Source organism: Culex quinquefasciatus, chromosome 2, assembly GCF_015732765.1.
Source record: "Culex quinquefasciatus strain JHB chromosome 2, VPISU_Cqui_1.0_pri_paternal, whole genome shotgun sequence".
In the NCBI taxonomy this organism is placed as follows: domain Eukaryota; kingdom Metazoa; phylum Arthropoda; class Insecta; order Diptera; family Culicidae; genus Culex; species Culex quinquefasciatus.
In genome coordinates this window covers 38,527,351-38,549,004 of record NC_051862.1, presented here as the reverse complement: position 1 = coordinate 38,549,004, position 21,654 = coordinate 38,527,351, and the positions used below count along the sequence as shown (strand labels likewise).

General features: G+C 39.4%; 1 protein-coding gene across 1 annotated transcript in view; it reads right to left on the bottom strand.

The window, feature by feature from the left end:
* Positions 1 to 21,654, bottom strand: part of LOC6037820 (patronin) — a 93,798-nt gene that overhangs the window by 35,746 nt on the left and 36,398 nt on the right. Inside the window, 9 exon segments of the mRNA XM_038254921.1 lie at positions 1,717 to 1,839; positions 1,909 to 2,067; positions 12,550 to 12,726; positions 14,920 to 15,029; positions 15,138 to 15,238; positions 15,333 to 15,482; positions 15,626 to 15,791; positions 16,884 to 16,972; positions 17,080 to 17,391. Of these exon segments, the coding sequence (XP_038110849.1) occupies positions 1,717 to 1,839; positions 1,909 to 2,067; positions 12,550 to 12,726; positions 14,920 to 15,029; positions 15,138 to 15,238; positions 15,333 to 15,482; positions 15,626 to 15,791; positions 16,884 to 16,972; positions 17,080 to 17,391 (1,387 nt within the window).

Below are 21,654 nucleotides of genomic sequence, written 5' to 3'. Positions count from 1 at the left end.
TGGTTGCCTCTCACCCCTGTTGGTCTGGGTTCGATCCCAGTCGACCCCGTGTCTGATACATACATACATAAACTAAGAAAAATATCAGCATCGGCTTAATTGGATTGTCAAAACATGTTTACCAAATTATCCAAAAGCCAATAAATCAAATCTAGAGTCTGTTTTTCAAAGGTCCAAAACAATAAAAACCAAAAGGATAAACCTTATGTCAAATTAAGAGAGGCAAAAAGGACTTAGGACAGTGGTCAATATGGCGACTATTATGTTTAATTGTCTTGAGAGTTGAATTTTGCAATTTATTAAAAGATGGCGTATAAATCACTTTTCAAAAATGTGGTTTTAATACACGATTCTTGAACTCACCTTTAAAATTTTCTTTTAAAGCTTCAAATCAAAAAATCATGTCGAAATAGCGTGTATTTTTCGTTCCGTGTGTTTTTGCAGAAAGCTCGTAAAATTTCCTACACCACCGGGGGTTGAGTGTATTGGTTTTTAGTAAATTTTCGATGCAAATTTCACTTCGAATAATCGAATCACGAAACATTTTTTTAGCTGTCTTATTTTTTGATCGTCCAGTTTAAGTATGACCCTAACCTGCGCTCAAGTGATTTAGAATTTTTAAATCCAAGATGGCGGCAATGTGGTGAAATATTGAAAACAACTGTTCAAATTTGACTTAAATGAGGCCAAGGAACTCAAACTTGACGTAACACAGAAAAATTTAGAGATAGGAAAACATTGTTTTGCGAAATTTGCAAAATTTTCGAGTTGTAAAATGTTGGGGCAGTAAAATTTTTCATCTCTGCGGATATTAAGATCAAACGTACTTCCGAGTTTTTCAAAATATATCTGGGAGTTTTATTTTGGATAATTTGCAGAAATCAGTTCAATGCTCCATCGTTCTACTAATTATGTACCGTAAACTGGGGTGACTATGATAGCCCGGGGTGACTTTGATAGGTTTTTCGAATGCCCGTATCTAAACATTTTTGACAATTTTGAGTAGGTAAGCAATAAGGGATAGCTTATTATCGAACATATATGCAAATATGTGACTGTCACATTGGATGTATCAAAATTAGTGGTCAAATCAAATTTCTATCAATGTCACCCCTGGCTATTAAAGTCACCCCAGTTTACGGTACCAATCTAAAAAAATACTCTACCCTGGAATAAGTAACATGGTTGTGAAAACGGGTCAGCATTTTTGTTGAGGACAACTGGAAAGTCGTCAAAAAAGCTACCCAAATCCACAGCCTTGATGAATTATCCAAGAATAAACTTCGATTTACGCTATCTACCAGAACGCTACAATCCCATGAGAATTGCTTTTGCATAAGCATTTTAATCCTCTGCGTATTGCATTTAATGGATGATTTATGTGTGTTGTGCGCCATGAGCAAAGATGGTATGTACAACGGTTTCCGTGTGATGTGGCAGCATAAATTCGTACCTTTCTCCGAGGACATCTTGATGCCTTGGACGGCTTGAAATTGATTTCAATATCGTGTGCAGAAAAATAAATAAATAAAACTTTCCAAACGGTGTCCCACTATACGCTAAACAAGAGCAAGCAAATCAGTCTACCGCCAAGATCAGAAACGGGAAATAATAAAGGAATGCACAGAGTGTAATAAAGATACAACAACGGAAGAAGTTAGAAGGAAGGAAAAGAAAAACCAAATTCACAGTCTTGGTGTGACCTTGAACACTTACCGCGTTCCTCCGCCTTGGAATCGTTGTTGGTTTTCTCCTTGGCTTGCCGTATTCGGGCCGGCACAAGCGGTTCATGCATTGAAGACAACGTTGGCACTCCTTTACTTCGATGCACCACGAATCCTAAAATAAGGTTAAAAGTTTGGGTTTTAGTAGCAATCGTTACAATTAACATATGCTTGGTTGAGTTACCTTCATTTGAATCCTGGTACTGATCCTGTGGCTGATGTTGTGAATACTGTGGCTGCTGATGGTAGGGCTGTTGTGGCTGCATCTGTTGTTGCTGCTGGTCATGCATGTCCCGGGTGGAGTGGTGTTTCCGGAGGGTGTTGGCAGATGGAGAGCGTGTCACTGCGTAGGTTCGAAGGATAACAAAACACAAATCGATAACAGATTAGTGGGGTTTCCTTTGCGGTACTAGGTGATAAAAAATAATGGCGCACAGGATGATTTTGTGTGCTCTGAGGGGGCTGAGCTATATGCTATGCTGCAGTACGGATCTACTTAGAGTGATATGGGGTCGATCAAATAATAAAAATAAGGAAAACTATCACGATTCGCAAGACAGAAGACGACTCAAGCAAGGCACCTAAAGCACATTGAGATGTATTTCAAACCTATTTTTGAAATTAAATGGTAAACATAAGAAACACTGAAATTCAATACTTGACTATAAATGGTAAATAAAAAGTTTTGGCAAGCACTACGTAATGAAATGATAAATCAAAGCTGAATCAGATGAAGCACAAGCATTCATGCATATTAGGGTGGTCCAAATCCGGACTTTTTTGGGGCTACCCCCTGAAATCAAAGATTGACCCATCACTAGGCTAAATTCCAAATTTGAGCTCATTCTGACCACGGGAACCCCTCCTCAATCGCTTAAAGTTTGTATGGGAAAAATCGTCAAAATGTATGGAGAAAAGCAACTGTTTTACTTTTTTACCTGTGGAAGGCGCCATAGTTATCCGATTCTTACCATTTCTCAAATGTAGAACCTTCATTAAATTTAGAACAACTTTCCCGAAGACACCATATTTTTAGGATTTTTTCCCGCGAAGTTATTAGCGCCCAAAACTGGCCATTTTTGCGCGGCCAGCTGTAAGGGGCTACCTAACAACGATGTTTATTTCCAATTCGTACACGCACGTGCTCTCTCTCAGGTTCAAACTCTCTCACGAGTTTGCTCGCCTGCCTGCCTGCCTGCCCGCCCTACCAACAAGCGCGCGCTGTTTCTCTGCTTGGACTTTTGTCGTCGTCGTCGTTTTCGTTTGCTATCCGCTGTGCTGCGTTCTTGACATGTTCATTATAATGTTGAACTAAAATACCAGGTTTGTTTTGATATATAAAATTTAATGTAATATGTGATCAACAAAATATATCATATTATAAGAGCGTGTGAGAGAGAATACAAATTTGATGAATTAGTTCATCCATGAATCGTCATCTGTTCTGATCCAAACCTAATTGCAAACGTTTTGGATTTTAATTTATCTGCTTTTGTTACAAGAAATACCATGCAGTTTTTTTAGATAAAAAAGGAAGGAATTTTCTTTAGATTTTTTTTAAACTGAATCCAAATGAGTATCTTAAAGGAAGGCCACAACTGCAAGATCTGAAGGTAGTTAACGATTGTGCAGAAAGAGTTGTTTCCTGAATCGAAAAATTTACAGGTAAACTGACAAAAAAATGATAAACAGTTGCAATATTTGTTGCAGGTGGTCTAGGAACACAGAAAGAAATTTCCAGAAAGAATAAAAAAATAATTTTAGAGAGTATGAATGAAAATTTGCAGCAATAATTGTAAAATTGCCTTGATTTGTACTAAGTATATTTTTGTTAAAGCAAACTACCTAAAGGAACAACATTTATATTACCTGAAGATTTTTTTTAAATAATTGAATCATTATCATGTTTCTTTAGCATATATGAAAAACTGCGTGTAATGCTTGGAAAAACAAACAAACCCTGTTCTCATGCCATTTGCTGTAATTTTTTAATCGAGCCTAAGCTGTCTTTTCTTTAAACTATTTTTTCAGTGCAGTTTTTTTAAATTTTGTCATAATTTAAGAATTTATATGCTAAATATATCTCAAAACAATCCTGCTATTTTAGTTGAAAATTATAATAAACATGCCAGAAACGCAGCGCAGCGGATAGCAAACGAAAACGACGACGAGAAAAGTCCAAGCAGAGAAACAGCGCGCGCTTGTTGGTAAGCAGGCAGGCAGGCAAGCAAACTCGTGAGAGAGTTTGAACCTGAGAGAGAGCACGTGCGTGTACGAATTGGAAATAAACATCGTTGTTAGGTAGCCCCTTACAGCTGGCCGCGCAAAAAGGGTCAGTTTTGGGCGCTAATAACTTCGCGGGAAAAAATCCTAAAAATATGGTGTCTTCGGGAAAGTTGTTCTAAATTTAATGAAGGTTCTACATTTGAGAAATGGTAAGAATCGGATAATTATGGCGCCTTCCACAGGTAAAAAAGTAAAACAGTTGCTTTTCTCCATACATTTTGACGATTTTTTCCATACAAACTTTAAGCGATTGGAGGGAGGGGTTCCCGTGGTCAGAATGAGCTCAAATTTGGAATTTAGCCTAGTGATGGGACAATCTTTGATTTCAGGGGTAGCCCCAAAAAAGTCCGGATTTGGACCACCCTAATGCATATATTTTTATTTTTTTTAAGAGAACAAAAATGTAACAAATCATTATTCGATTGGAAAAATCTCATATTCCCACACTTATCGTATCCAGAAACATAACAAAGATCTTTTCTAGATTTGCGTTTCACGAGTCTCCTAACATTAATTTCGCAAGGTTTAAAACTAAATCAAGTCTATCTCGGCATACTTAATCGTTACCTGATTTTAAATCCGCAAGCAATTAATATTAAACAATGTTGACAACAAAGTTTACGTTTGTGAGAAAAATGCAACTGCAAAACAAAATATGATAACACTCTCGCTCTGTCCGCCTTAATGAGACGATGAGCACTACTTCCATCAACTTGACGACGGCGCCTCTTAACTGCATTATCATTGAATCGTTCCAAAATAGGTACTTTTAATGAAAACTGATGAACACTGGTCCCAATTAGGGGCGGCGGCAGTATCGCACCCGCGCTGGTCAACACCATCGACACAACACAATGCAGGCACAACTTGCGCAATGGTCCAGCAGTCGGGAAATTGAAATTTGACGCCGTTTCGTGTCTTTTCGACGCAGCAGATCTTTGAGGCGCCCGCTTTAATTTGGCGTTTTCGACTGAGTCGCGAACAAAATTTCGCGGTGAAATGCGTCGCTGGAAAATGAATTAAACAGTACATGCTCGCGCAATTGCAACCACTCCGACAGTAGGTGTAAAACTGTTGAAAGTTGGCGGCGTGCATTTGAACCGTCAGCTGTACATAACAATTTCGCGGGATTTGAGCAAATTAGGAATTCAATATGCTGTTCCAGAGGCAAACAATACGATTTCGCTTCAGCGCCGAAAATCGCGCGTTAATTGTTTGCACCTAATCTCGGTGAGGGCAGGTCCCATTAATTACGACACGCGCAAGTTTTGGCTGGTGGAATTTCCCGGCTAGACAAAAAAACGCTCTCAACGGGTTTCTCATGGCGCGATGACGGGAGTTCATCACGCTTGCCAGACGCCACCAGCACCAGACAGCACCCATTTTCGACACCCACTTGACATCATATTTTCCGGCGCAGAAGCAGCAGCATTAAACGCAGAGATTAGCTAGCCACGCAAGTGCTGAAATCAAGTTCGATGGGGCCGCTATACTCTTGGAGAGTGTGCTGTCGAGGGGGGAAGCACTAAAGATTTGGAGTGTTACACTGAATGGTGTGTACTTTGGGACGACGACGACGAAGAGTGCGCATTTCTGGGTAATGGAAGAGTTTGTAACGAGGCCAACAGTCGTTTGGGTCACTCCACGAAGATACTCGGTTTGTAGTACACAGTTTTAATGGTCAGTTGGACTGCTTGTTTTGTGCCACAGAATCTTGTATTTCCCTTATCCTTTTAAACTTAAATTTATTGATGGGTATTTGTATATAGGTAAAGATTTCACTTACAGCCCAGACTGCATTATCCGATAACTCTCTAATTTTTAGCAAATTGACTATTCAATCATTTCACTTTTGTAACCCTTACATTTATTTACTTTATAGAAAAATATATTGATTTTCCTGCATGAAAACAACATGTTACATGAAAAATAATCTACCTTTGTTTCCCATGAAGAAAAATGCAACGTGAAGCAGGTATTAGACTCTGACAAACAAACAAACAAACTCGAAATTTTAGTTTGTTTACGTGCTTTTGTTTACATAAACGTCAGCCTGCATAAATTTTAAGTTGTTTGCGGGTTGGCACATTGTCAAACACGAAAACATATGAGTTTTTTTTTTGTTTATTTGCCATAATCTAATACCTGCTTGGCGGGACAACATCTTATAATATGGTAGTATATGCCTAGTATATACAACAAGTTGCGAAATGGTAATTTCAAAAAATATGATTGAATAGATCTTTTGAGAGAGTAAGACAATAACAAATCAAGGTATGGAACCATTCAATTCATTCAATATTGATTGCGTTTTTCCAGCTTAAAAAAACAATAATCAGTTATATCTTAATTTGTTATTTTAGGTTTGGATCAGAACAGATGACGATTCATGGATGAACTAATTCATCAAATTTGTATTCTCTCTCACACGCTCTTATAATATGATATATTTTGTTGATCACATATTACATTAAATTTTATATATCAAAACAAACCTGGTATTTTAGTTCAACATTATAATGAACATGTCAAGAACGCAGCACAGCGGATAGCAAACGAAAACGACGACGACGACAAAAGTCCAAGCAGAGAAACAGCGCGCGCTTGTTGGTAGGGCGGGCAGGCAGGCAGGCAGGCAAGCAAACTCGTGAGAGAGTTTGAACCTGAGAGAGAGCACGTGCGTGTACGAATTGGAAATAAACATCGTTGTTAGGTAGCCCCTTACAGCTGGCCGCGCAAAAAGGGTCAGTTTTGGGCGCTAATAACTTCGCGGGAAAAATCCTAAAAATATGGTGTCTTCGGGAAAGTTGTTCTAAATTTAATGAAGGTTCTACATTTGAGAAATGGTAAGAATCGGATAATTATGGCGCCTTCCACAGGTAAAAAAGTAAAACAGTTGCTTTTCTCCATACATTTTGACGATTTTTTCCATACAAACTTTAAGCGATTGGAGGGAGGGGTTCCCGTGGTCAGAATGAGCTCAAATTTGGAATTTAGCCTAGTGATGGGACAATCTTTGATTTCAGGGGGTAGCCCCAAAAAAGTCCGGATTTGGACCACCCTAATGCATATATTTTTATTTTTTTTAAGAGAACAAAAATGTAACAAATCATTATTCGATTGGAAAAATCTCATATTCCCACACTTATCGTATCCAGAAACATAACAAAGATCTTTTCTAGATTTGCGTTTCACGAGTCTCCTAACATTAATTTCGCAAGGTTTAAAACTAAATCAAGTCTATCTCGGCATACTTAATCGTTACCTGATTTTAAATCCGCAAGCAATTAATATTAAACAATGTTGACAACAAAGTTTACGTTTGTGAGAAAAATGCAACTGCAAAACAAAATATGATAACACTCTCGCTCTGTCCGCCTTAATGAGACGATGAGCACTACTTCCATCAACTTGACGACGGCGCCTCTTAACTGCATTATCATTGAATCGTTCCAAAATAGGTACTTTTAATGAAAACTGATGAACACTGGTCCCAATTAGGGGCGGCGGCAGTATCGCACCCGCGCTGGTCAACACCATCGACACAACACAATGCAGGCACAACTTGCGCAATGGTCCAGCAGTCGGGAAATTGAAATTTGACGCCGTTTCGTGTCTTTTCGACGCAGCAGATCTTTGAGGCGCCCGCTTTAATTTGGCGTTTTCGACTGAGTCGCGAACAAAATTTCGCGGTGAAATGCGTCGCTGGAAAATGAATTAAACAGTACATGCTCGCGCAATTGCAACCACTCCGACAGTAGGTGTAAAACTGTTGAAAGTTGGCGGCGTGCATTTGAACCGTCAGCTGTACATAACAATTTCGCGGGATTTGAGCAAATTAGGAATTCAATATGCTGTTCCAGAGGCAAACAATACGATTTCGCTTCAGCGCCGAAAATCGCGCGTTAATTGTTTGCACCTAATCTCGGTGAGGGCAGGTCCCATTAATTACGACACGCGCAAGTTTTGGCTGGTGGAATTTCCCGGCTAGACAAAAAAAAAACGCTCTCAACGGGTTTTCTCATGGCGCGATGACGGGAGTTCATCACGCTTGCCAGACGCCACCAGCACCAGACAGCACCCATTTTCGACACCCACTTGACATCATATTTTCCGGCGCAGAAGCAGCAGCATTAAACGCAGAGATTAGCTAGCCACGCAAGTGCTGAAATCAAGTTCGATGGGGCCGCTATACTCTTGGAGAGTGTGCTGTCGAGGGGAAGCACTAAAGATTTGGAGTGTTACACTGAATGGTGTGTACTTTGGGACGACGACGACGAAGAGTGCGCATTTCTGGGTAATGGAAGAGTTTGTAACGAGGCCAACAGTCGTTTGGGTCACTCCACGAAGATACTCGGTTTGTAGTACACAGTTTTAATGGTCAGTTGGACTGCTTGTTTTGTGCCACAGAATCTTGTATTTCCCTTATCCTTTTAAACTTAAATTTATTGATGGGTATTTGTATATAGGTAAAGATTTCACTTACAGCCCAGACTGCATTATCCGATAACTCTCTAATTTTTAGCAAATTGACTATTCAATCATTTCACTTTTGTAACCCTTACATTTATTTACTTTATAGAAAAATATATTGATTTTCCTGCATGAAAACAACATGTTACATGAAAAATAATCTACCTTTGTTTCCCATGAAGAAAAATGCAACGTGAAGCAGGTATTAGACTCTGACAAACAAACAAACAAACTCGAAATTTTAGTTTGTTTACGTGCTTTTGTTTACATAAACGTCAGCCTGCATAAATTTTAAGTTGTTTGCGGGTTGGCACATTGTCAAACACGAAAACATATGAGTTTTTTTTTTGTTTATTTGCCATAATCTAATACCTGCTTGGCGGGACAACATCTTATAATATGGTAGTATATGCCTAGTATATACAACAAGTTGCGAAATGGTAATTTCAAAAAATATGATTGAATAGATCTTTTGAGAGAGTAAGACAATAACAAATCAAGGTATGGAACCATTCAATTCATTCAATATTGATTGCGTTTTTCCAGCTTAAAAAAACAATAATCAGTTATATCTTAATTTGTTATTATTTTTCTTGTTAATTTAAAATTTCATAATTTTATCAAGGACATTATTTTGACCGTAATTTTTGTAAGTGTTGATTTATTTAGTTATTGATATACCCTCTCAAGGACATCAACAATTTGCTCAAAAATTTTCTAAGTGTCCATAACCCAATGTGTTATTATTTTTTATTTTGCTTAACTAAATATATGTGGGTAATTCTCCACCAACTCACACAGCAGTTGCCCCGACCCCTCTTCGATTTGCGTGAAACTTCGTCCTAAGGGGTAACTTTTGTCCCCTTATCGCGATTTTACGAAAAAAAGTTTTGAAAAAGCTGGTCGTCATCGATCATGGCCGTTCATGGTCACCCGCGACAGACACGGGCGACGAAACAAAGAGAAACGCAAAAAGTAACTTTTTCAAAACTTTTTTTTCGTAAAATCGCAATAACTCGTGATGTTTATAAGCAAATCCCTTATGTCTATATATCGAAATTTTTGTAATTGTCTGCTCTACAACTTTGCAGAACATTGTTACACTCTAAAAAATAACCCTGCAAAGTTAGAAAAAACACGAAATTTTAAAATGAATAAATGACCCTTCTGGGTCAATGTAGATTCGAAAAGTAAATTAAATTTCCCATAAAATGACATGTTCCAAAAATTGTTACAGTCGAGTAACGGAAAATGGGAGAATTTTTAAAACTTTTTTAGTGTTTTTCTTGATGAAAAATACGTTTTTTCGGAATTCTGAGTACGCCATCAAATCGGGCGTCTAATTTTACATAAAAGTCCCTTTGACACCAAATTTCTATCTCATCACCGTTTCAGGCTGCAAATTATTGAAAAACACCTCTTTTTTCGCATGTTCAAAAATGGAAGGGGTCGTACCGCCCCTCCGTCATGAGATATCAAAAATGGACCTCGGATTCGTGATCTGGGACGAAAGTTACCCCTTAGGACAAAGTTTCACGCAAATCGAAGAGGGGTCGGGGCAACTTTTCCCGATTTCGTGTGAGTTGGTAGAGAATTACCCATGTGTTATTATTTTTTATATTGCCAGAACTATGAACATTTTGACCAGTTTTGTCAAAAATATTATTTTGTCCATGAAAAAATGTGGTCTTTTTGGTGAAAGGTGAAAAATTTTAAAGTTGATTTGTTTAATTATTGATAATCCCCATAAGGTTATCAATAGTTTGATCAAAAATGTTGTGCAAAATGAAATATTTGATTATTTTTTAGAGTTTTCAAACATTTTAAGCCGTCAGAAAAAGTTTACTGATTTTAATCAGAATTTAAGAATATGTTATATTTAATTGGAACCAAGCAATAATATAAAAATATATAATAAGCTAAAAATAAGATAACAATATCAAAATCAGTTATTTATTATTGTACAAAGCATATTACACCAATACCGATTGGGTCCTATAATTAAGCTTAAATTGCTGATATCTCGTTTACTTTTTCAAAAGGTTTTATGTACATAGGACTAGGAGAAAAGTAATCTAGATATTATTGTACACAACGATAAAGGCTATTTTGCTGAGTATAATGACCCTTTGTACAACCGCAAAGGATTAAAAACGGATTTTTAATTATTTTTTTAAAATAAAAATCGCAGTTCTAAGGAGACCATAGTTGATCCATCTTAAAATGTTGTCTTGTCAATTTATTTTTTTATTTTTTTGCATTAAAATGAAAAAAAGTAGTCAGAAATGGTTTTTACCGATGTACATTAAAATTGACATAGGGTTTTAGGAACCTATTGACTTATAGGGAACATTTTTTCTCTGTTATCGTATTTTCTTGTAATAATTTGTGATAACAGAATGTGTTATTTCTCGAACAAATCTCGGTTATTATTTTGTGTTATTATAACAGCAATTTAGGCATTTTTGTTTATCAATTTGTATCTCTCCATCCCCAACATTATCGCATAAATGATTGCAGAGAAAATGCAACTGCACCGTTTGATGCCCCCGAGTGTGGAACCAATTTGGAAGCTGTGAGTGGCTTGGGGCAAGACACGATTAACCCACCTCAAGAGCATGTGTTTCACTTGTCGATCGTCGTCGAGTTGAATGCCAGGACGGCCAGACAATTTGCATTCGCTCACGCGCCCGGGCGATCTTGTTTTGGCCACTGAACCGGTCCACCGCGGTCGAGGTTTGTTGAACCGGCTGTCGGCTGGCGGTGGAACGCGGAAGGCGGCTCCAAAACAAACATTGAAAAAGGCAACTCTGCAATCATCGCCTCCCGGGGTTATGGAACACCTGAGCATGTGCGAGGCACCTGGCTGCACCTCAAGTCGGTTATCTCGGCAAGATTTAAGGGTTGTTCGCCGGGAGCGATGCTAAGCAGGAATTTATGAATAGTTTGGAAAGATAGTGCGGGATACATTTGTAGCAGTTGCGAACATGTCGTTTGGGAAATTTATCGCTACGATAGACAAGTATTCATGTACGATTTATGGGTACTCCTGTTAAATTGCACTACACGAAAACGAATTGGGGAACAAAACTCAACCCTTTGATTTGTTAACTCAAATGTCCCCACAGGTGCATATTTATGCAAAAGAAACTATTTGTAAAGCATTTTTCTTAAATGAAGAAAGCGAAAGCTCAAGCACAAAAAAAGAAACATGCAAAATGACGTCACAGTCGAATTTCTACGGTGCAATTCCAAACTTGTTTTCAAACTGCCATACCGAACATATTGGAACAATCGAAAAAGCCCAAACAAACAGGTACAACCCTAGTAACATTTTAGGTTTTAAGTAGGTCATAAAAGCCTATTTAGGCAGTATGAGGGTTTCCAGAACCCTGATAAAACCTGTAAGTTTAAAAATGTTACTAGGGAAAAACGTGCCAAATTATTGCACTGATAGCATCTTCGAATGCCACGACAAAACTACTGCTAAATTGCACCCAATACCGAAAAGATCAACTTAATTTTTAATTTGAAGATTTGTACGAAGGAAAAGGTGAAAGAGAGAAGAAATGTTGCGGCCCATTGGAATGGGAGAAATTGCAAAATAAAGTTGCAAAGAAAAAAAGAAGTGGAACCAAAAACGAGGCAAACTCTCAGGAGTATGACCAAATGAGACGTGAAGAAGGTAGGTGGAAAACAAAAAAAAAAAAAAAAGGTAAATGACACACAAAAATACAATTTTCGAAGCAGTTTCATTCCACTACACACTAAACAGCGATCGCGAAAGTTTGTTGTTTTAGCAATTGTAATGAAAAGTCGTATGTTTTATTTTAGCAAAAGAGACAAACAAAAAACAAAACCACACAAAGCAAAAACCAGAATAAAACAAAGAAAAGACATAATAATACAGAACATAAAAACTGAAAAAATGAATAAATCAACGAGCAAAACACAAAAAAAAACGTTCGAATGAACTAAATCTATCAAAACAAAAGGCAACAAAAACAAAGTCATGTTTTTAGCACTCTAAAATCTGTCCCTCTGTCTGTCTGTGTGTGTTAGGCACCTTGGAAAGGTGGGCGGCTGGAGTGAGGGCCACTGCTGCCGCCACCGCTGCTGGCACCACTGCAGGCGCTGCCCGGTGGAGAATCGAGTCCGCTGCGCAGCTCGGGAATGGCCACGACGGCCGGCTGGTTCGCGAAGCCACGCCGGTGGGCGATTCCGTGCTCGTTTGTTCCGGAATCTGCGGTTTGCGGTTTTCGAAGGTCGCACACAAAAAATCGTTTCGGAACGGACACGCGGGTGGTAGTGGGGGGTACACAAAAGCACGTGGGTGAAAAAATATAGTTTTGAAGTAAGTTTACATTATTGTTTTGTTTTGCGGCTTTTATTTTCAAAGTGGATGGTGTTATGGTCCAAAGAAAAACGATCGCACGGTAGGTCTCTTTGGGGGAAAATTTCGACAAAAAAAAATCGCGAGAAGTGGATGGACGAGTTTATTTTCGCAGGACGCAGGATGATGCAAGGGTGTAGCGAAGGCAATGGTTTAAGTGATGATTTTGTAATGATTGTGAAGTTTAAAAATAGGTTAGGAAACAATTGTACAGGTAAGAAGACTTGAACAAACTTAAAGAAAATGTATTTACAAAGTTCTTTTTAACCAATTCTGTTCTTACAAAATCAGAGATTATTTTATCAAATTTTCAGAAAATCCTCTAACGGTAGAAACAATAAAAAAAATGTTATAATTTAATTCTGTAATTTGACTTTATCACCAACAAAATAAAAACATAAAAAAGTTGGAGTTACATTTCGAGGGAAACATGATTGAAATGAGATAATAATGATAACAAATAAAAAAGGCAACTTAGGACATGTTTGTAAATAAATAGCTAATATGCATCTTGAACAAAACAAAATAACTTTCTGTAGATTCTGAAATAAAACTTCAATTTTTATAATGCAACTTGAACTTGAATTATTCGACCGACAGTTGATTTAGGTTTCTATAATTGAAATAAATTATACAAAAAGAAACATAAAATATACAATAAAATTGAAGCAGTTGTCAGTAGTACGTAGAATTCCCATTCCAGATAAGGAGTGTTCCCTTCATTAGATATCAAAACTACTAGTGAGTCCAACGCTAGGTTAAGTAAGAACTCTACTTTATTTAATTGTTCGTATAACATTACTCATGTCACGCACTACGGAATAAAGAGTTGCGAAAGTGGTCGCAAATATAAACAGTAAATTTCAAGATGCAACATTTGTACTTTCTGCCATTACGATAGCATTGGAACATAAACAAACATATTCTAAGAAGCTTTTCTTAACGAGAACTAAACAAGGATAATCTGTTGAAACAAAACGTAATATTTACAAATTGTTCGCATACCAAATGAAAGAAGCACGTGAGGTTATCCAGCCAGATACGAGCCGGTCGCGTTTCAAATTCTTATTTTTTTCGCATACGGAAAAAGCAGATACCGTCAGCCAATTAATATACGTCTTCTGACGTAAGCACTCCGAGCATGCCCAATTTTCGGCAACTTTTTCATTTGTAGACGAAATATTTTTGTTGGGGAAACCACCATTAAGCTGGCCGCCAAAACTATACCGCGGAACTCATAAAATAAAAAGAAACTAAATTTGAACCAAAATGGCGATAGATGAAAGGGAACATAAACTGCATATCGAACGCAAAACAAAATGACGATGATATCATGACGGGGGAGAGAGTATTTGTGGTAGACATAAATGAGTAGATATCGGCGCTGTTGTGCTCTCTTGACGCAACCGCCACAAAATGCTGCACGTTTAAATCAAGGTGGCATCGATGACATATTTTGACATTTTCAGAAAACAATAACTGAAGGTGATATTCCATTGCATGACACTTTGTTTACAAATTTGTCAAAAGTATTTTTGACAATTTTTGTGTCTGTCAAAACAATCACGGAAACTGTCAATATGAGATTTTCTTTTACATGTAAATAAGGTATATAAATATTCGTTGATTGTATGCTATCTTGTGACATATCTGATGTAAAACATTAGGACATATCACAAGACAGCACACGAGCGACGATTTAAAGAATACTTCAGCGCGTAGAGCACAACACCAACGGTACTATGAATCATTTTGCATGATGGGGACGATCCTGCGTTTCAAAATTTTGTGCAATTTTTCGCCAAATGATTGCTTGTTTGCTCTACAGCCCTACAGGATAGTCCCGAACGGACGACGATGTCAAAGAACAGTAAAAGCTCGATCGGTTACGGAATATCGAATTAAGGGGGAAAAACACAAAAGTAGCGTCAATCTCGACGACAAATTGTGGGAAGGACTGCGCGACCGGGTGATGGTGATGTAAATATAGATAAAGAAAAAGGTATATATGTAAACGATGGCTAAAATGGGTTCGTCACTCACCTGTTACCTGCTGCTGTTCCATGCCCGGGTAGCAAACGCATTTGGCCGGATGGATCTCGAACACATTGAACAGATCTGCCAGCAGGACGACCAGATTTTGCTTCATGGCTCTGTGGATTTGAAATTCGGTAGGTAGGAGAAGACGATTATGATTAGTGATGCAGTTAAAGTCACGCCATGGTTGCTCGTAGCAAAAACAGGTTCAAACGATGACTCACCCTCGCATGTAGGTAATATCTTCTGGCGTCATGTGAAACACGGAGTATGGCAAATTTCGCTCGGAGAAATTACTAACTATGAGGATGTTGTGAATAGAGTCCTACAACAAAAACGGGCGGGAATTAATTATTAAGACCTTGGCTCCGCAAACAAAGCGGCATTAAGATCGATCTCAGCGCGTACTACGGACTTACCTCGATGGTTGGAACGTGATTAAAGTGTACGCTAGGCCAAGGAACTAGTTTGGGACAATAGTACGATATTAGATAAGCTAGGCAGACGCCGTCGCACAGCTCGCGAAAATCTCGCAGCGGCGGAATGTCCGGACTTGGTAGCCGTTGACCCTGGGAAACGAGATCGAACAGGGGCTTCAGATTAATCGAGCAAACCCAAAAGCTCAAGAAGTAAAGAACCAAAGAAATTGCTAAGAGAATCGCAAGAGGATGGTACAAATTAATCAATGGCACGAAACAGCATGAGAACTCACGTATTCATCGACAGCAGGGCCTCCGCCGGAACCGCTGCCGCCGCCTCCACCGTTGGCCTGCTCGTAGTCGATCCGTCGCTTCAGCGCGCTGCACACGTGTGAAACCCAACCGAGTAAGGCAGCTTCGTGGTGCTGGGCGGGCTGGGACGTACTGCGGCCAGATATTCTGTAACAAGGGACGACAAGACAAAATTAATAAAGACTTACTTGAATTGCCATAGTCACAAAAAAAAACTACAACGATTATACAGCAGAGCGCCTCACTCATCGAGAAATCCAATTAAGTGGAACGGCTCACCAAACCCCCACACACAATCTCAACGCAGAACAGGTAACCCCCCATTCATCGTTCGGCGATTCATTCACGAATGCGCCCGCCCACCCACGTGTGACCGGACAGGTCATTCTCACCTTCAAGCCGAAGCAGTCAATAACAAACACTTCAACTTCTGTGCAAAATGTCGTCATGGTCAATCTTGCTGCGGTTTATTTTACGACGGAGGGGGAATCTGGACTACAGTCCTCGGCTGCTCTTAGTTTGCTAACCGCAGCACAGTGAATTTCTTTGTTATCTTGGTACCGGTTCCGGGGTCTCCGCTTCGTGGCCTGGACCAGTTTCTATTTTTGGCAAGGATTGCGAGTGTACGGTCGGCCGTATGACACCCACAAACTGACGCAGACAAAGAGGTTCTTTTTGTTTCGATACTGAACTTTGATGTTTTTTGGAAGGCGAGTCATTAAAAAATTTAAGATTCATTCAATTTGAAACAAGTTTTTATACATTAGGCCATTGCAAATTTCATTTCAAGTTTTTGAATTATAAAAACGTCAATGGATAATTGAAACCGATAATGAAAGTCGTTTTTTTTTTATTTTCTCACTTCTAACATTAAATTCGAGTCCTGCGACCCCATGTCAAAATACCAAATTACCAAACTGATTTTATCAATATTTCATCACCGGCATTTTGGCCGTCATCTTGGAACAAAAAAATTAAATCGTGTTAGAGCATTTTTAGGGTCATATTCGAGCTCAATGACTCAAAAAAAGACAACGGACAAAAAATCATAATTGTAATCGCATATCCGAAGTGAAATGTTTGCGATAACTTCGGATGATCAGGACTATACAGTCATCTCAATCGAATTTAGATCAAAACATTTTCTATGATTATCAACGTAATCTAATGTTTGCATTATATTTTCACGATGATTGATTTGTTTTTATCACCCACAACCTCCCAGCCCGTGACACTTACCTTTCTAAAGCACTGGAAATTCTTCCACTGGAAGCCACTTCTTTTGCGTACAACACCATCATCGCTTCTATCACAGTCATGTGGGCATTCTGAGAAGGAGAAGATGAAAAAAAAACACGAGAGATTAAACGGTGTTTTTTCCAAGGTCACGGCCAACCCGTGGTCTAGCGGACAGTCCAAGGTCACACACACTTACAATTCTAAGAGGATTCGTCTGGATCAGGACGGTCTCCGTGAGGGGCAGGTCGGGGGACTCGTTCAGTGGCACGCCCTTCCGGGACAGCGTCTGCAGGATGGACCAGTGGTTCAGGCTCTGGTAGTTTGGGTCCGAGTAGATGTTGCTCAGCACCTGGCAGTAGATGGACGCGTTCCCGAGCCCGACCACGATCTGTGGCTTCAGGTGGTCCAGGCCCTCGTGGTCCCGGTAGAAGGGATCTTTGAGGAACTCCGGCACCCGGTTGTTGTACGCCTTCGACAGGAGCCACTTGACCGAGGCGCGCTGTTTGGCCTGCAATGGGACAATGAGGAGAATGCGAATGTCGTGTTTAGTTCGAGGTTTGTTGCGAAAATCGGCGCAGAATAAGTTATTGCTGTTGTAGGTACTACGCTCCGTGGGAATATTTGAACAGCTTTGCCGAAGGCCGCCGGTTTATGCTTTCTTTCTTTCCGTTTTACTGCTGTTGTCTGGTTCGTTGGTTGTTTATGATAAATTGATTTTCATCGTGACATAATGGGTTTGTTTGCTATTAACCGCTCTGGCTGGCGCTGCGAGGAACAGCCTTGGTTATGTCATGTTGAGATAGGTATTTGAAGGTACATAAGGCAGCGCGGTCTGGGGTCTCGCGAGGGGAAAGGTTGTTGATTGCAAAAATAGTATACCCAGAGATCAGACAGAACAAACGACGATGATGACGATGTGACACACGTTGTAATGTGGGTGGAAAAATGTATGACAAGGTTGTTGTAGTGATTTAATAACAGATTTATGCACTAGACATGTCCATGAGCTTGGACTCTCTTTTGTTGCAGTGATTTAGTACTTAATCTGTTTTGGGATAAACTTAATTTGTATTAACTCTTTACGACTCAAGTAAATCTTTCATTACTTTGACTTTTCGAGATAAACAAATATAAATGTAGTGCATTCCAATTCAATGTCAAGACATTCTCAATTCATAAAAGCGTTGAAAGCATTGCAATCACATACATTGTGTAATTAAGTGATTGACCACTTACTGCACCTGTTTGTAACCTTTTTACAAATAGCAAAGAAAACAACCCAACACACATAATTGATCCATCAGGCCAATGAGTTGAACACGTGCAATTAATATTTATAATTAATAGTGTCTTCCGTTCACATTTTCTTTCTGCAGTTTTGCGTTAATTACTGAAACTGCGCACTCCCATCATTGACTGCAATTATTGTGATTTGTGGGCCACATGGCGGTGATTTTTCTTCCGAAGCAAACATACATCTCTGATGATGATCGATATCTGCGAGTCGCAGGTTAACTCATCAATATCTCTAATCGATTCTCCCACTTCGTTTGGGTCGGCACAAGTCGGAAGCTTGCATCATCCGAAATCCTTCCGAGTTGATGCCCACCACCATCGCGAAGAGAGTCCAAATGCGGATATTATGGTGTTGCATGCCAGCTTCGAAAGGCCTGGAAACTTGCAGCAGCGATTGCATCCGTTGCGCTCGCCAAACCACCAAACCTCGTTTGGTAAGCGGCGTTCGTCACGAGATTCAACCATAGCTAACAAGCATAAACCGGAGAAACAGCTCTTAAATAAATATTTAATATTCGTTAAGCAAATGACAAGACGCATTAAAAGTGCGGCTTTTTCTGGCTGGGCTTGAGAAATTTACCGAAAAAAAGAGTACCAAATCAACTCGGTTCATAATCATTACCTACATTCTCCACGCGAGTTGGCTTGCTTTGCACACACGTTCATCACGATCATCCTCAAAAAAATTGCTGCTAACCTACTAAACCATCGAGCCACCACCCTATTATCGACAATGCAATGATCGAAAATTAATAGCAGCTCTTAGTAGCAGTAGGAGGTAATAAAAGAAGACGCACGAGTAGAGTTATACGGCCGGTGTGTAAAGTCGAAAAAAAAACCATAACTCGATGCACCACCTAGATTCGCATATATTGATGCTTAACACTGTCAATTCCAGAACACAAAATTTACAAGTGCTTGAGATCGATATTGAAATAAAATTTGTATTAGCAGCGTTATGAGAAGATTATCATAAAAGGTTTTGAAACTTCAAGTTAATATAATGTTGATATCTCAAAATGTTATAAATATTGAAATAAATCATCAGCTTTGTCAGGGTTAAACCCACGCGTTTAACTTGCCCAAAAAAAAAGTGCCTCCCTCTTCATCGATCACGTTTCACGATGATTCGCGATCGCGCATTCATCGACGAGGAATATGTTCCAATGAACTCCCCGTACAACCATCATGTTTCAAGCCGACGACACGATATTGTCTTTACTGTTGCGTTTTAGCAGTTGTTCACGTAGGGGTGTAGGCCCCCAGGCGCAAACAGCTGTTTGAGATTTGGTCTCCATTGAACTACGTTGTCGAAAGTGCATTTTGGGCTTCATCGAGTAAAAACACAAAACTTTGTAAAACATTCAATTCGTTCAATGCTCAATCTTGTGACCTACATAGCTGGATACTAATAATCCCTACACTTCATGTAAAGAAATGCTTGCCTTCCAAGGGATCACCGAGAACCAAATTGATCAAAATGCAAGTGTTGTCGTCTAAAAACGACTTGAGACAAGCTAGCACGATAGCAACGATTTGGTATAATATCAGGCCTAGTAGACACAGAACAGCTGGTCTGGGACCGATGTTCGATTTGCCATTATAGACATCAAATTCGATTGCATAAATTGGCTTGTCGTTACATCGACCAACCTGCGCACAAATGGGATTGTGTCAACTGGAGAGCATCGATACGTCTCAATTGAAACTGTCACTGGAATGTGATATCCTGCATGTTGTGGGATCGTGAAGAGAGCCATCTGCTGAATTGATTAGGAATTCTCGGCATGTCTATCGTATGAATTTAACCAGAAAAAGGTCGTGTTAGCCTTAAAAACGATTCGCTATGCGCAGTGACACCTCCCTCTCAACATATGGATGACAGTCATGTTGGCAAATAGCTAGCCATAATAACTATGCATCAATTACAGCAGCGGCAACAAGTCGCGCTCGGCCAGACAGAAAAAAGGGATAGTTAGTGCATTACTTCAAAACAAATTAAAATAACTGTCTGCAAAGAGCTCCATCGCAACTATAGACACGCACCACAACAACAGCGCCGCTGCGCTGGCAAATGAAACGAGCCAATAAAATAAAACAATATAAACCTCTAATCCGGCTCACACGTGCCGGCCCATGCCGAGAAGTTAATCGTTTTGCCATCATGTTTGATTGAATAACAACCGGCGGAGCAGCCACAAGGAAAAACGAGGAGAAAACATTTCCAACATTTCCGAACAATTTCCCATTTTCATTTTCTAATTCATTTTACTATCAACTTGCGATCACTTTTCATTTTAACCGAAGGTGAGCGTGTCTGTCCTGCCGCTGCTTTGCACCAGAATTGGCGATAACCGGCTTGGGATCGGATCGGAAACAATCCGTAAAATTAGGCAATATTTACAATGGTGCCACTTTGCAGGAAGAAGGTCACCCATTTGTGAAGGCGATAATAACGTGGTGCTAAAATGTTCATTCGACTTCCCACGAGATTTGCGATATCCTCAATGAACTATCATCATCGATAAGCTCAGAGATACAAACCGCTGCGCTTCAACGATTTCCCCTCCACACTTGATATCTGTTTGTGGAAGATTCATTATCGTAAAGTGTTTTCTGCTCTTACATCATCCACTACCGGCGTTTATAGCCGGCGTCTTGACTAAACAATGTGGCACTTCGCGAAGATGTTTTCTCGCGCGTTCTGTAAATATTGAATCAAGTAATCGAACGTTTTGGGAATCGGTGATTGATTCATGAAATAGTTGCGATCAGTTTTGATCGCATTTTGGTTGACCAATTGATTCATCGAATGTGTTGATTCACCGAGATTTTTATACAGAGTACGTCCCCGGTATTTAAAATATGATTGATTTATTTATACTATTAAAATAATGCTTTTCATTTCAATAATAGCAATAACAATAGCAAAAACTGAAAATTTGGTTTATTGGACCTTTTCAAAAAAAAAAAACTCCAGAATTGAGCATGAGCATGAGTAAGGCTACCAACTGTACGGATTTTCTCCTTACCGTTCGGATTTTCGACCTTCTCCGCGGATTTTAACAGGCCGGAATTTTTGTACGGAGTTTTTCACATAATACGGATTTATACGGAATTTTAACAACTTTTTTAAAATTTCATTGCTTTTTCAATTGGGCCAAAGCTTTCTCTAATTCGATATTTTTATTTAACTGTCAGTTTGATTTAAAAGGGATAACTTGCATAATCGTCTGCCTATGTGGATCAATCGGACCGTGCACTGGACTTTCAATCCAGAGGTTGCCGGTTCGAATCCCGAGGCGGGCGCACAAAAATTCTAAGTGTAATATAGGTATTCCGTGCCCTCTCCCCGTGCCATACCATCACACTTAGGAGACCCGGGAGGCGGAGTCTTGTCGCAAAAAGAACGATTACACGCCTGTGGATCCGTTGAAGAAACCGCATGGTTTAAGAGGGCCACATTATAAGGTGT